Source organism: Thermobia domestica, chromosome 7 (genome assembly GCF_964235325.1).
Source record: "Thermobia domestica chromosome 7, izTheDome1.hap1.1, whole genome shotgun sequence".
In the NCBI taxonomy this organism is placed as follows: Eukaryota; Metazoa; Arthropoda; class Insecta; order Zygentoma; family Lepismatidae; genus Thermobia; species Thermobia domestica.
The window spans coordinates 7,157,071-7,173,712 of NC_137460.1; the positions used below are offsets into that span (position 1 = coordinate 7,157,071).

Consider the following 16,642-nt stretch of genomic DNA (forward strand, 5'->3'; position numbering starts at 1 on the left):
GGCTCTGGGTAGGGAAGAGTGAAAAGCTGTGTCTAACAATTATACAAGATGTAAGGAAGAGGAAGTATATACAAATGAAAAGTATTACTCAGAATCAAGAAGAATAGAAAGTTGCGTCAAACCAATCGAAAAACTGCTGACTTGAAAAGAAGATTATGAACAATAAGGCTAGTTAATCATTTGACTACAGAACACAAAATGAAATTCATTCAAATTCTCCATTACAAACTACGTGAGTGTGACAAAACATCTCATGGCGGAAAAAAAAAGAAAAAAAAGAAAAGAATATTTCTCCACAGTTTTGTGGGATAATTTACAATATTTTCTCCTGCAGATCGGAAGCTCGACAGTTCTATAACACATGTTTCTATTACTAAATATCCAATTAACCCGAACATTATTTGTCCAGTTAACAAAAATATTACGAACTCTGACCATGTAAAATTCCCGTATGCGTACCTGCATGAAAGGTATAGCACGAACACCTCCAACATCTTTCAGTTGAGGAATATAATGCAGCAGTCGCTCCAAAAGCAACAGACGTAAAGCATGCAATCTAGAGCTATTCTCTCCATCAGGTTCATGTTCAGGTTCCGGTTCCAAACCATCAGCTTCATGAGTCTGAAAAGAAAAGAGTACTCATAGAGTATTTAACAGCAAAAGTTAAATATACTTTGATCCATCATAATCACCATTCAATTCTATGTACACTCCTGTCCAAAATGATTGTCGCATATCTCTAACTGTCTTCTTGTAAGAATATAAATTGATAATGATTTTGCAAGGTACTTTTAATACTGATACTACATGTATAATTAGGAAATGTATACTTGTGGTAAAATTTATAGGAAAAGAATTATAAATAGGAAAATTAGAATGAGTAAAACAAAATGTTGCTAAATGAACGAGAAATTTTTATTTTCGTTTTATTGTTCTCATTTAGTGCTCTTTTGACATGAAATTTGGCACATACATATCTTTGCCGAACATACACATATTAACATTATAAGAAATCCCGGGCGAATTCGTTATCAAATTATATTCCTACAACAACATATTCATAGACATGCGGCAATAATTTTGGACATGAGTGTACTATGTTCTGCTCTAGTTTCTTATACTGAAGATAAGATAGTATAACAATTCATTGATCTATATGTTGTAAGTATTTGGCGCACAAATCACACTGTGAGAAGTAAAATACACTATTAGTCACCTCTCTACATTAAAATAAAATCAATTTTCGATTATATTTATTTCCTGGACCGAAACTCGAACCCGGGATCTCCGCCATACCGTACCGACGCGTTAACCACTACACCGACTACAGGAGTAGGAGGGTGTTTGGCTGTTCTGGGGAGTGGACTGGGCGCGTAATGGTTAACGCATCGGCGCGGTATGCCGAAGACCCCGCCTTTGAGTCCTGGTCCAGTCAATCACTTTTTTACTCTTTGTATGTTATTGAATTCGCACCTACAGAGAATTCGGTGTGTAAAAATAAGTTTAAATCGGTTGTTTCTTCCTTAAGAACGCAAGAAATAATTATTTAAATTCAACCTCCTTACCTCAGTGTTCCTAATCGTTCAGTAGTTTGAATTTCAGTTTCAGATTTCGGAAAACTTCACGATTTCCATTATTCAAGAGATAAAGCTTCTAATTTATCTTGTATTTGTAATATTTTACATCTTTGTAAATACGTATAAGATCTCGTCGAACAAAAGTACTCAGATTGAATTTGTTAAATAAAAGATAGCTAAATCATGAGTATATAGAAATATATAGGTGCACCTATAATAGTATTAGTTTTGATAGTATAAAGTATCTAATTACAGTAACAAATAGATATTTTCAAAAAACTTTACAATCTTTTATTTCATGTAAGGGAAACCATTAAATTGATCCTTATTATTTGAAACAACTACCTTGATAGCTTGTATTGATTTTTGCTATCCGTACGCTTTAATGCTCTTCGCCTGAAACTGGAAACAGAAACAATGTTACCAGAAACTGTTGGTTGATATAAATGATAAAGTCAAGATTGTGGCGTTTAAGGCTGATCTTATATGAAGACGGAACTTAAGATTTCTAATGGTTTTATTATACATAGGCTCAGGTGGGCCGGTCATAGCCAGAACGAAAAAAGTGGGATGCTTTCAAAGTTTTGACTGGAAATCCAATCGGAAAAAAGACTATTAGGAAGACCTAGCCGCAGATGAGAGGACAATATTAATATGGATCTCGTAGAAATAGGAATACAAAGTAGAAACTGAATCCAGTGGGCTAAGGATAGAAGTCAATGAAGAGCTTTTGTGAACGCGGCATTCAACCTCCGGGTTCCATAAGCCATAGAGCTAGTTTCTTATACTAATCATATTTGTATCTTCACAAACACATGTTAACTAACTAACTAACTCTATGGCCTATGGAACCCGAAGGTTCAGTGCCGCGTTCACAAAAGCTCTCCACTGACTTCTATCCTTAGCTAATTGGATCCAGTTTCTACTTTGTATTCCTATCTCTGCGAGATCCATCTTAATATTATCCTCCCATCTGCGCCTAGGTCTTCCTAATGGTCGTTTTCCTATGGGTCTACCAGTCAAGACTTTGAAAGCGTTTCTACTTTCTTCCATTCTAGCTACATGACCTGCCCACCTAAGCCTCCTAGACTTGACGACCCTAACAATGTTGGGTAAACCGTATAAACTATGTAGTTCCTCGTTATGAAGCTTCCGCCATTCCCCATTCTCGTTCCTCTTGGGTCCGAATATTCTTCTCAGGATCCTGTTCTCAAATACTTTCAGTCTATGTTCTTCCCTCAGAGTAAGCGACCATGTTTCGCAACCATACAGAACAACAGGCATGATTATCGTTTTATATATTTTAAGCTTCAAATTCCTCGACAGAATTCGCGACGACAAGAGATTTTGAACCGAATAGTAACACGAATTCCCTGCTTTTAGTCGACATTTAATTTCTTCGTGAATATGATTTTCGTCTGTTAATATTGATCCTAAATATTTGAAAGTATCCACTTTATCAAAAGTATTATTTAATATTTTAACGCATCCACAATTTGCCGTATTACGGTCCCGACGCACTTCCATGTATTTAGTTTTCTCTGCATTTACTTGTAAACCCATGTCCCTGCAAGCGTTTAATAATATCTCTGCATTTATTTCTACTGTTCTCCTATCATCCCCTATTAAATTTACATCATCAGCATATGCCATAACCTGGTGAATGCCGTTCAACTCTAGGCCCTGGTTGCTATCTTTGATTTTCCTTATGGCGTATTCCAGCACAAAGTTAAATAATAATGGCGACAACGCATCTCCTTGTTTCAGGCCATTTTCGACGTGGAAGCTCGTGGACAAAAATTTTCCTACCCGGACTTTACTTTGGGATTCACTTAAACATATTTTAATTAATCTAATTAGCTTTCTCGGTATTCCAAGCTCTGTAAGAACGTTGTATAATGTTTCTCTCCTAACCGAGTCGTAAGCCTTTCTAAAATCAATAAATAGTTGATGTACCGGGGTATTGTATTCCCACTTCTTTTCGAGTATTTGGCGAATGGTAAATATTTGGTCGATAGTTGATCGATTTCGTCTAAATCCGCACTGATAATCTCCAATAATTTCATCTGCGTATGGGGTCAATCTTGCTAACAGAATATTTGAAAGGATTTTATAGGATGTTGACAGAAGAGAAATGCCTCGATAATTATTACAGTCAGTTTTGTCGCCTTTCTTGTGAATTGGAACAATGATTGACTCTTTCCACTCTTGTGGCAATTCTTCCTTGTTCCAGATAAGGAGAATGAGTTTGTGTATCTTGTTCCACAATTTTTCGCCTCCAGCTAAAATTAACTCAGCCGGAATTTCATCTACACCCGGAGATTTGTGTTTCTTTAATTTTTTTATAGCGGCTTCCACTTCTATTCGATTGGGTTCTGGAATATACGGTTCTGCGGTGTGTATCTCCTTTTCTCCACGCACATTAGTTTTTGGCTGCGTGTTCAGCAAATCGTCAAAGAAATCTTTCCATCTATTTAAGAGGCTATCCGTATCAGTGAGAACTGTTCCGTCAGATTTCTTTAATATATAAGCACGAGGTTGATAGCCTTTCTTAAATTCGCTGATCCCCTTATACATGTCCCGAATATTTTTATTTTTACTATTATCTTCAAGTTCCTTAATTTTAGCTTTCAAAAAATCCCGTTTCTTTGTTCTAAAAGTTTTGGAAGTTTCCCGCCTGATATCTGCGAAATTTTGTGTAGTTGTTTCATTCGGATTTTGTAGCCACCGTAATTTTGCCTGTTTTCTCTTCTCTACTAGTTTAATGCATTCTTGGTCGAACCATGGTTTGTTCCTACGTATTTCCGCGTGTCCCAATTTTTCTATTGCTGAACTTTTAATGCTATCTCTAATTTCAATCCAAGTATCCTCAACACTAGTGCACTCCGAGTCTTCTAAAACCGAGAATCTATTCGAAACTTCAATCTGGTATTCCTCTCTTACCTTGCTCTCTTCTAATTTCTTTAAATTAAATCTCTCCGTTTTCGGACATTGAGGATTACATTTATTCAACGATAATCTCTCCCGTATTATCGCTGCTACCAGGTAGTGATCAGTGTCACAATCAGCCCCTCTAAACGACCGGACGTCAATCATGCTAGATTGTCTTCTTCTATCTACTAAAACGTGATCAATTTGATTATGTGTTTTTCCGTCTGGTGATGTTCAAGTGTATTTATGAACGTCGCGATGTGGGAATTTTGTACTCTTCACGATTAGGTTTTTGGATGTTGCAAAGTTCACGAGTCTAACACCGTTGTCATTACTTTCCTTATGCAAACTTTCGTTCCCTATAATCGGTTTGAAAATATCCTCTCGTCCTACCTTCGCATTGAAATCCCCTAATAGAATCTTCATATGGTATCGCGGGAGTTGGTCAAATATCCGTTCAACTTCTTCGTAAAAACTATCTTTTATATCGTCACCCTTATCTTCAGTTGGAGCATGTACATTTAAAACAATAATATCACACCACCGTCCCTTAAGAGTAATAAAAGAAAGTCTGTCAGTAACAAATTCAACCCGTTTAATTGCTGGTAATATTCGTTTGTGAACGAAAAACCCTGTTCCTAACTGGTGATTTTTATTTCCTTCCCCGTAAAAGAACGTAAAATTTCCGGAATTCTCAAATCCATTTCCTTCCCACCTAACTTCCTGAACTCCTACTAAGTCCATCCTGTATTTCTCTAACTCACTAGTTACAGATTTTAACGCGCCTTATAATTACAAAATATGATCACGATTATAATAAAAATATAATTAAGAACCATCTGACTTGTTACAATTTGTAAATTTTCTCATTTATATGAACCAACTGTTTTAGACAACACTGTTTCTTGCTTGGTAGGAAGATGACAAACAAATGAATACCAAAAGGATTATACGGTTTCAAGATAATTCTTTCAAATACGAATAAACACTTGTTTCTGAAATAAAACAGAGCACCCATGAGAATTCTGCGTTGATGTACTTGTTTATAGTTCCGAACTAACAGGTCAATCGAACTGAACTGAGTAATTTAATACTGTATTATCGCTTCCGCGTTCGAATCCCGCAGCTAGCAAGCATATGATAGATTTTCTTCAATCCAACCCAGTAGATGCGGGAGACAACTTTGAAATATAAACTCTGTTCGACTCTATTCCAGCGTTTCATTGCTAATTAAGTTCAAGCGTATAATGGACTTACAGCGTATTTGGGACTTCAATGACAAAGTAATTGAGTAAACTATATTTGTGAGGTGGTTGACTCCCGATTTATCGGTGTAATTGAGGGGAAGATTTAGGATTTTAGGATTTTAGATTTCTGGGCTTTCGGCGTCTAAGGCCATTTAGCCCTTCACGTTTTGAGGGATGACGTCCCTCGGCGAGCACACTATCCGGGGAAAGGGAATGAAGCGGCCTGGGACCTATAAGTTAGGTACCACCCCGGCATTTGCCTGGTATGAATGAGGAAAACCCAGGAAAACCTCATTCAGGGTGGCTGGCCTGTAAAAGCTGTTACACCGAGTGCCCCCACCGGGAATCAACTCGGGACCACTCGCACTGAAGGCGCATTAGCGTGAGGGGAAGATACCCACAATTAACTCAAAATTATGGTTAATCAAAAGGCAAGAAAAAAAAATCATCATATAATGAACAGAAAAATGCTACATGGCAATTAACTTATACTGTATTTTCAGGAGCTGTGCTTTAATAGTTTCAAATCAACTGTATTAACAAACAAAAAGAGAAATACGTACGCATAGGAACATGAACAATCTGACAGTTCAAATTCGCGTTAAAAAAAAAAAAAAAATCAGAACTTGTGTTTCTTCGCAGAGTTTCCTTTTTTTAAAAAAGTTCAATGATTTTATTTTGCGCAGTGGCATTTTATCATTCAGAAAACTTTCTTCTTGACCTTCTAAGAAGTACAGAAGACACTCAATGTGCGTAACCTTGCTTTCAGGTGAATGCTCTCCAACTTTATCCACCGCTTCTTCAGTATCATTTGATGCAGTCATGTTGTTTTAAAAAATAAGAGGGAAGGTAGGGAGATTTGAAAAGTTGTTGTTAACTTGAATCATACTGTCAATTTTCACGTCTGTTTTATCCTTCTTTCTCTAGCGTGCCTGCTGATTTTTTTTTTCTTTTTTCGGGGTGGATGCAGAGCACCGATAAATCGGAATTCGACTGTATTCCGAATCAAAATTTTCCATTTTCGTTTATTTACTTACTGATGAATTTTGCGTCCCATGTTGTTTTTTTAGACTACACGAAAGATGAGAAATTTATTGTGATGGACGTAAACTGTAAAGAAACAATAAGTAATACTCATATTCTTGAGCAAAGTTCTAAACCGGGACAGACAGGTCTTACGATCTTCAGCCTCAAACCACTCACCACGCTATTCCGTGAGGTTTCTCGGTGGTTATTGCGTACCCTAATCAATGTCTTTCTCGTTTTCATCGCAAAATCGTTCGATGAAGGTACCTTACTAGTTCCATAGGTTCCAGGACACGTAAAAATATTTGAGCGATTTTCTTTTTATTTGCCTTACTCTGATGTGAAATCCATCTCCAAAAAAGTTACTGAGTAGGTAGCGAATCGCACTGTACAGTCATGTTGGAAAACTCTAGTTAGTACCAAATCGCAACAAATAGTGTCTAGTTTCGAAGACGCCTGTAACGATGTTTTAATCTTCAGGGCAAAAAGTGTTTTTATATCTGGCACGAGACAGAAGGAGAGGTCTTTCTGCGTTTAAAAACAGATTGCTATTATTTACAAATCACTCAGACAATGAGTGTATCTTGTTCTTTATGCTTGCTATGGAGATAAGACTGTTATGATTGATTTGTAGAGATATAATGCATACATAATGAATTGAGACGTAAAAGTATAGTGACCTATAGAATATATAGAAGACAAATCTCTGAAAAATATGTAAGTTTAAAAGCTATTTTACTCAACGTGTGATCATTTGGATATTTATTGTGTGAATTATGTTTTAAATAGTTCTGGAGTCCTGTTTAACATTTAAGGCAATATATAACCAAATATCAGTGACTGTTTACATAAAGGTTAATGAATGTAATGAATTATGAAGCGGACAAAATTTGCAATGTCTAGAATTTTAAAGGAGTGAAATCTCTCTCCGCAATTTTTATAAAATCTATTTTGATTAATAGATAGTTTACATTCAATACCCAGCACGTACTTCCTTTCATATTTAAATTATGCTAAAACTAAACAAGCTAGCTTCGAATTTCTAGGCCTTTTAAATGTTAGGATAATATATGAGTATAGTAATACTGCAAATGAATTACCTTCTTTTCGTACAAATTTTCATTTCTAAATATATTTATACATAAATTTTACAGTGGCGGATATAGCCCGGGGCTGAAGGGTCTTAGCTCCCTCCCCCCAATTTTTGAATGAGGAAAATAATTGAAGCTATTATTTATACATTTTTGAGTGTATAGTAAACTTATGATATCCCTATCATAGTCTGGTTCCTGACTAGCCCCCTCCCCCAATTTTTACCTTTTAGATCCGCCTCTGAAATTTTAGAACTTTTCAATATTTCAAGGGAGTTGTACCGAGAAATGATTAAGAAGCGAGAAAGACAGTTTTAAGATCAGTGCTCACATTACTTTAGTTAGTTAATTATAGTGAAAAAACATCATCATCAGAAAAAATTTACTTTAGAACATGACTATATATTTAAATTCGCTACAAACTACCACTATTCATTCTCCTAACCTGAAAACCTGCAGGTGCCCCGAGAGAACTTGTTTCACTGCGTGCTCCTACCGCCGTTTCAGGCATATTATCTCCATAGGCTGAGCTCCGGCCGGAGACATTGTGTTCGCCAGTGATGCTATCTACTCCACTACCACCACTTTCAGAACCAGCACTGCCACCCTGCAAAGTTACGTACAGGGGCTGTTAAACTGCTTTCAACTCTAATAATGCAACTTACCTATAGTTTACACTACTTACAATATGTACAGAACTGCATTCATTTTTATTTTTGATAGTGTGAGGAAGAACATGGTAATTCACCAAACAGAATAAGGAGGACGAAAACGCTTCGTTAGATGCTATAGGCCAAAGTAAATTTACGAAAACGTGTGATCTATAAATGAATGAAACGACAGCAAAAGTATACGACCATGACACAAACATTTTCCTACGAATAACTTTGCAAAAAAACTGATCGCCGAGCTGGCGAGAACGCCTACTCCATTTTTTGCTTGTCATGATGGTTGGTCTGCCAATTGAGTTTCAAGTTTTTTATTTCTGATATTTTATGTTTCAAGCTCTACAAATTAGTTACTTGCTCGCACCACAATTTGACTGACGACTCTTTAATATGCAGTGTATACAAAATTTGAAGTATTTTCATTTAATATCAGTAGGCATGAAACCTGAAGCAAAGAGGACACGAACTCTGGTTTCCCGCTTACTCATGTATGTCACTAGTAGCTGAATTCGCAAAATATTCTCTCGAAAATCATAAAATATCAGGCTTTGTATTTCTGTCAGTCCAGCAACCACATTATTTTGGTGTTACTCAAACATTGTTGAATATTTGCAATACTCAGAAAGATTAAAATCACTTCAAACAACTGTTTCAAGAAAATTTACATTTCTCGTAATTCTCTACTCAAATTGATTCCAAAATTATTGATAGGACAACTCATACAGAAAGGAACTTTTGTTAACAGTTGTACGAAAGCTAATCCCATGCAGAAACTCAGGAAATCATTAGCCGAGTTCATTCCTAGTACAATTTGCAGTAAATGGGTACTGCGCAAAATATTTTAACCAACCTGATTATTATTTTTTCCTTCTTTTTTTGAGTTTAACCTCCAACGATTAAGTTGCTGCAGCTGACGATGATGATCGGAAACGAAACTGTGGAATGACTAATATGGGAGGGAACAGATCCCGGACTAAACCCCACTGGTGCGAGCTGGCATCGAACCAGGGACTCCGTGCACTGGAGGTGAGCACTCTACCACTGAGTTACCAGAGCCTCTTTCGAGAAATATGTAACAATTCACTTACGAAAAAAGATCTGAGTGAGAATAAACATTCCTTTGATATGATCTTTGAACAGGTTTCACTGTTGTCCTTTCGTTTCAAAGTTACAACTTCTTAAAACTGTGGCAATAATTGCGATGCCTTTAGCTATCTACAGAAGCGTTTTATCGACCAAACATATATTTTTTTTATTCCTTTATTTCACTTCAAGTACGGAATCATCTCTACTCCTACATATATGTATATACATACATAAACTATATTTTTACATTATAAGCAGATATATACCATGCAAGTCAATATAATATAAGTGAGTGTACAAAATCTACGGATGTTGCTGTACAGTGACATAACGGATAGTGAATGCAGCACAGTAACTGTGTATCTAAATCTTGACATGCATATTGCTGACCATAAAGTGCTAGATTTAATTACTAGTTCAAACTATACATGCACTCAATAATAATTTGTCAACACAATTCTATGCATTGTTCAAAAATATTGTACTTCCGCTTCAGCATGCAACCATTTTCTAGTAGTGAAAGTAACTGCAAATTTATGTTGATAATGTAGACGGTAATTACATAACAAAAAACCAGTGTAACTGCTGTTTATTCTTCTACCAAAAGCTTATTTATTGCAGCTTGAGCTCAATTCACAGCACGATATTCGAAATAGAAAACTAAGCTTTCTGTTTTACTTTATCGTACTAATGGTTATTATATTTAATATTATTCCCTTTTCTTGTGTTGCGGTGCGTTAACGATATTATTTCGTACCTTTCTGTGACCTTAAATTGAATTTGAAACCCAGAACTACTACACTAGTACTGAATGACTCTTCAATTCACATAAAATTTTATATTAAGTTTCCTAACTATACATTTGTCTAGGACGGGAGCTTGATATATTTAAAACGCAGCAGAGACATTATGAACGAAAGGCGCATGCGTTAGGCATCCTTTACTTGTATTTACAACTTCTACAATAAACACTTCTATGGATTACAACTCATGAAGGGTTACTGTCGGCCATATTATACTATGTGGTAGGAGCTGGTACCAACACGTTCTCTACTAGGGATCTAGCAAAACCACTATCCACGTACTGCCCACCGCCTACATAAATGCAGCGCAAGCACAAGTGTCTCTTCTTGGATACAAGTCCGGTAGGTAACAGTGGGAGAAGGGCACATGGAATTGGATTGGCGCCAAATGAAGATTCAAGTTACGTCTCTTCTTGGATACAAGTCCGGTAGGTAAAGTGGGAGAAGGGCACATGGAATTGGATTGGCGCCAAATGAAGATTCAAGTTACATTCAAGTTTAATGAGGAGTCCAGTTCTCTGTGGTTTCTAGTTTACTGAGTGGATTGTTGCAAAGTAACTAGTGACAGCGTTGTACTCCTAGATACACATCTAGACACTTGAGAAGCGAAAGAGGATAGATAGCTTTGCAGAAACTTCAACCTAAGTAGCTAAACATCATTTATTTTCTAAAGAATATCCCCTTTTCAACTTTTGGATAATGTTTTGTAATTACTTGTCAATATATTCTCTAAAGTTAAACAAAGAGTTTCGTTTGTGTTTGCATCCCTAGATTTCATCATCCAGTTTCATCCAGAATAATGCAGGTGAAAAACGCGCACGCTCCTCTCGTTATCGGGTAATATGCTCGTTGAATGGCCTCATACACTGAACAACCACAACTGTATGATATGTGGGCTACATAATCATTTTTGTATTTTCACTTAGTTCTATTAAAGATGGGTTCTTGGTATTACACGAAGTCTGAATGCCTTATATTGGAGAAATATTAATTGATGCACCCAACTGAGTATCTGTGGAATGAACTTATAAATTATTGAGTTATTAACCTGTAACATCCTTAACCTATTAAGCTGGTGAGTTTTTAGACTCTTTCTCTACGCACTCGAAGCAACATACACCTGCTATCGCCAATAGGTTGGTTTGCATTTAACGTTTCTTTTCGGCACCGAGACTACAATGAGACTCGAACTAACATTTGCTTCTATCAGGAATCGAACCTAACACTTATGTCGAAGGTGCATTTGCAAACCATATAAAAATACATGTTTTATTGGCGTATACAACACATATTTTTTCTTTGAAAGCAAGTCCAAAAAAGGATATATTTTATACACCTTATTGTCAATTATAATAAGCTTTCCTGATTCTGTGCTGCTTGATGTCTTCCTTGCTACCTTCCACGATGCATTCATTTATATGCTGTTCATCGACTCACTAAGTGCTTTATTCTTTCAGTGTGTATGCATTTTTATAGACGAGCGTGTGATTCTCTATTTAGTTAAACATTATTAACTCCACATTGTTTTCTTGCTAAAATGTAATTTTTTGTTATTTAAAAAAAAAAAAAAAATCTTTATAATATGAAGCGCAAATATCTTGACCTCAAAAATGAATACAGAAAATGTGATGTAACAACACGCATACGTATGCGACTTAGTCATAATTCTCAACCTATTCCTTCCCTACAGTTACATAATTTCGACTTTCTCATATATCTTTTAGAAGCAAAGGCAAAAATTCTGGCCACTCTACTCCTGCTTTATTGTTTCAAGTAGTCCCGCATAACTAGACTAGGTAAACGAAAAAAAAATAAATGAAATCTACGTTTTACGTCCCACGATTATGGCGGCTAGAGCTAAAGGAGAGGGTGATGAGAAATTAATTAAATGGTAGAATGAAGAAGGTGGGAGGAAACGAAATAACCCCGAGAAAACCCACGCACACGGTGTTTGTCCGCCACAAAGTTCACTTGAGGCGAGCTGGGATCGGACCCCCATGCATCAGAGGTGAGCGCTCTACCACAGCCACCGCGGCCCCTTTAGATAAATGGGCTAGAACCTGCCATCAGGCATTGCACTTATACAAGTCTAGTTCATTATCTCTTAATTCAAGAACCCCCCCCCCCAACTTCATTATGATGCTGTGTCAATACCTCATCGCACGATATAAAATCGTTCCAGTACGGACTTGCCATCTGACTACTCAGGAGAGCTATTGTTTACTCTGACAATATTTAAAATTTTACTACTACAGCAAGACAATGTCAACGCAAACATCCAAGGGAAAATAAAATTAAACACACTAAACCCTGTTTCATAGGATGGTAGTAACTTGGTTTACTTGAAAATTCAAACGTTTCATAAATCAAAAAGAAAAATATTTTCCTTGCCTGTTCAGCTGGTGAAGTTCTCAATGTGCTACCATCAGTAGCTGCAGTAGATCCTTCATCGTCAGAACCTCCAGCCGAAGCAGTGGTGTCCGAATAATGGCCACCCTCCTGTGCTTGGGATTGGTTCTGTGGCTGTGCCAATCCTTGGGACGCTAATACCTGCAATGACTTAACACAATAATACACATATATAACACAGTTTGCATCAACTTAATTTCAATCCTACACTGTTCTCATTAGTTCCACAGACTATGAAACAATATGTAGCTTTGTCTGTGTAAAAATGAACATGTCAAGTTACTCCTTGTTAATAAGTCTATTTATAATTGCATTCCCATCTTTGTTTACATTTTCTCTGTCCGTATTAAGATTCAGATTTTGAATGCAAGTAAAGGACGATTTGAAGGCGTGCCTTTCAATATGCAAAGTTATAAATGAAAAAATGAAATAAAATCTTTAAGTTTTACGTCCCACGGTTATGCCGGTTAGGCTAAAGGAGACGGTGAAGATGAGAAATGAATGAAATGGCGGAATGAAGAAAGTGGGAGGAAACGGGAGAACCCCGAGAAAACCCACGAGCACGATGTTTGTCCCCAATATGTGAAGTTGTGTATAATGTGAATATTATATATATATATATATATATATATATATATATATATATATATATATATATATATATATATATATATATATATATATATATATACAGTGGCGGATCCAAGGCGGAGCTAGGGGGCTATAGCCCCCCTTGACGCTCAGGTATACACTGGATAAAATGGGATTAAATCCTGCTTTACACTGGATAAAACGACAAAATATGGTTTAGCCCCTCCCTTCATCATATCCTGGATCCGCCACTATATATATATATAGTGAAAATAAACCGAAAAAGTCCTATGAACATGTGTTCGATTTTCGATCGTTACGGAACTGCAGAGGGGATTAAGACGAGTGTGAATATTACTTACTGAAGTGTGTAGGCGCTGTGGTGGACACAATAATGGTGAGACAGATGACTGATCCATCCAACAAGAGGTATGGGGTTCTCCATCAGATGATAGCACTGCACACTTTTGAAAAACGTGACATCAGAGCAATGACGGCAAATGTACCTACAACAAGAACCAGATAAATATCCCAGTATCTGAATAACACATTCCCTCAACCGTGGATTGGCCGTGGCGGACCCATAAACTGACCTCCCAGATCATCCGACCTAACTCCATTAAACTTCTGTTTATGGGGCTGGTTAAAGGGGGATGTGTACGCTACGAAAGTGGATACACGTGAAGAGCTTGTCGCTCGCATCACCGACGCTGTTACTCGCATTAAAGCCCGAAGAGGTGATGTTCGATGTGCAACACAACACGCCCTCAAACTCGTTGCCATGCATTGAAATGGAGGGGGGGAGGGGGGCTTTTTGAACACCTCTTGTAGGATGGATCAGTCATCTGTCCCATCATTATTCTGTCCATCACAGCGCCTACACAGCATTTCGGTAAATAATATTCACACTTGTCTTCATACTCATTCATGGATGTGTGTAGTCTCCAAACCGCTCCAGCTCCAGTTCCGTAACGATCGAAAATCGGACACATGTTCATAGGACTTTCTCGATTTATTCTCTCATGTAGAATCACCTCACAAATTAATCCTCCTGAATCACCCTGTATATATTGTATTTGTGTTCGAATAAATATTTAGACACGCATGAAACAACTGAATCTTCTTCCTTGTAACCTTTAACATGCTCCTAGTTTTGAGATGGAATTTTGTCATTCCGATGTTATTATACTGCATCTAATTTCATAAACGCTAGAATCAACGTCTTGATTAACGAAATATTGTTTGCTTTTTTTTCAGTGTTGATTTAACGTAACACTCTCACTAATACCTAAAACTACAAGAGAACGGAAGTAAGTCTGTCTTAAAAGTTAAACTCCTTTGCAAGTTTTGTAACAGATTACTTCGATTGCTTTTCACTCTACCTCCTTCTTCCGAGGATTTAGAGACAATGAATTACAAAAGGTAAAAATTAATGAATAATCCGCTTATAGTTACAGAAAATTTACTTTAAAGATCCTTAACGCTTTGCGCTCTTACGTCGAGCTTGAGCCGACCCTTTAAATTTCGCCGTACACTCTACTGTTGGGTTGTTCTCACGTTTATGTCAGAAAATAAGAAAGAAAAAAAATACTGTATATAAATAAACCAGAAGTTTTAGTTTCATAAAGCCATCATCATTAATACATTGTTTGCAAAGGGTTGATTGTGCAAACTCAAAACAGGACACAACTTCGGCAAGTTCATAATTTAAGAATGTCTTCTTTACCAGGGTGTCTACTAAAATTCCAAAATGAAATTTCGTGACTTCTTCGTGACCGTTTCTTTTCCAAAACATTAAATTTAGTAACATTCTCAACAGCGAATGTCGGTGCGACTTGGGCCGAATTTTCATGCATGCGATAGAAGCGTGCTTTACTTGTGATTTAGTAGCGTCTAAAGCCAACCATAGACATTTTTGGTGGTGAATTTTGACGTTTTATAGAACAAAATTTTCCAGTTTGTACTTATATTTGTACAGATAAAAAAAATCGTTACCCAAAAGCTAAATATCGTGACTTTTTCTCTACTTTCATGACCATTTTCTGATTTCGTGACTTTTTCATGACTTTCGTGACCGATAGACACCCTGTTTACATACTGTAAATTACAATAACAATAATACTTTTAATCAGGATATGCACTCTCATGGAAACTAACCCCACATTATGAAACTGCCACGATGGTAACATATATAATAGGTACGGGCAGTCACCTCCATTTTCTAATAGCAACAGATACAGGTATGACCATGTACATTTATATTAAATATTGACAACAATCTTTCGGAAGTTCTTCACTCACATCTGTAGGCAACGTCTTTTGATATGATGAGCTGAATGAACAGACTGTATCAATAGTAACTCTAGATAACGATACAAAGTTGCCGATACTAAAATTTGTTTGGAGTTTTAAATGCTTGTTTTCAAATCCAAGAGTGAGAGACGACGGGATTTATTCTTAACGTTGCATTTTAAATTACAAGTAGCCCCACTCGTGATCGAATCCGGGACCTTGAAGTTTACAGTCACGTGTTGCTAAATCTTGGAAAACTAATGAGTAATAGAAAGAAACAAAATAATTACCAACCACGAACACAAACGTGCATGCAGAGACCCAACATACGCTTAAGTTTTATTTAAAAAGAAAAATTATTGTACATAAAACAGTGTCCTACCTGCAAAGCCGGTCCACTTAAGTTCTGTAGGCTCTGAAGATTGGCAAGCCCTTGTAGTCCTTGTTGTAAGCCTTGAAGCCCTTGCTGCAAACTCTGGAGATCAGATCCGGATTCGTGATCCTATAAAAAGTACATTTAAAAAAATCAACATTGTATTCGATTGGATTGTTCATTATATTGAATAAAATACATAAAAACAGTCGAGATATACAAAACTGTTCCAAAATCTAAGGATTACGCTAAAAACATTTGGTATCTCTCATACCAAATTATCTTTAACGGCATTTTCAAATTATCTTTAGCGAATTTCATTTCAAGCGTATTATTATTATTATTAAATTTCCAACCCATGTGCATACTTACGTATAAGGATATTTAGGGGCACAAATTTTTCGCACTAAGAATTTGAAAATTTTGCGTTTCGTTTTTCATATTTCACGTTTTGTCGCATTTTCCAAATAATATTTCAAATTCGATATTTCAAAGTGAGAGTACTCCATCCAAAATGTGTAAAATGCTTTTTCAGGCCAGCCGCCCTG

At 36.6% G+C, this 16,642-nt stretch overlaps 1 protein-coding gene across 4 annotated transcripts in view; it reads right to left on the bottom strand.

The window, feature by feature from the left end:
- The window catches only part of poe (E3 ubiquitin-protein ligase-like protein poe), a 246,440-nt gene that overhangs the window by 106,994 nt on the left and 122,804 nt on the right, over positions 1-16,642 (bottom strand). For 2 of the 4 annotated variants that reach the window (XM_081764062.1, XM_081764061.1), the window contains exons 48-51: positions 16,104-16,223; positions 12,821-12,988; positions 8,318-8,479; positions 460-621 (exon numbers count right to left, since the gene is read on the bottom strand). In XM_081764062.1, the coding sequence (XP_081620188.1) occupies positions 460-621; positions 8,318-8,479; positions 12,821-12,988; positions 16,104-16,223 (612 nt within the window). The remainder of the gene's footprint in view (positions 1-459; positions 622-8,317; positions 8,480-12,820; positions 12,989-16,103; positions 16,224-16,642) is intronic. The other 2 variants (XM_081764063.1, XM_081764064.1) reach the window with 2 other exon arrangements.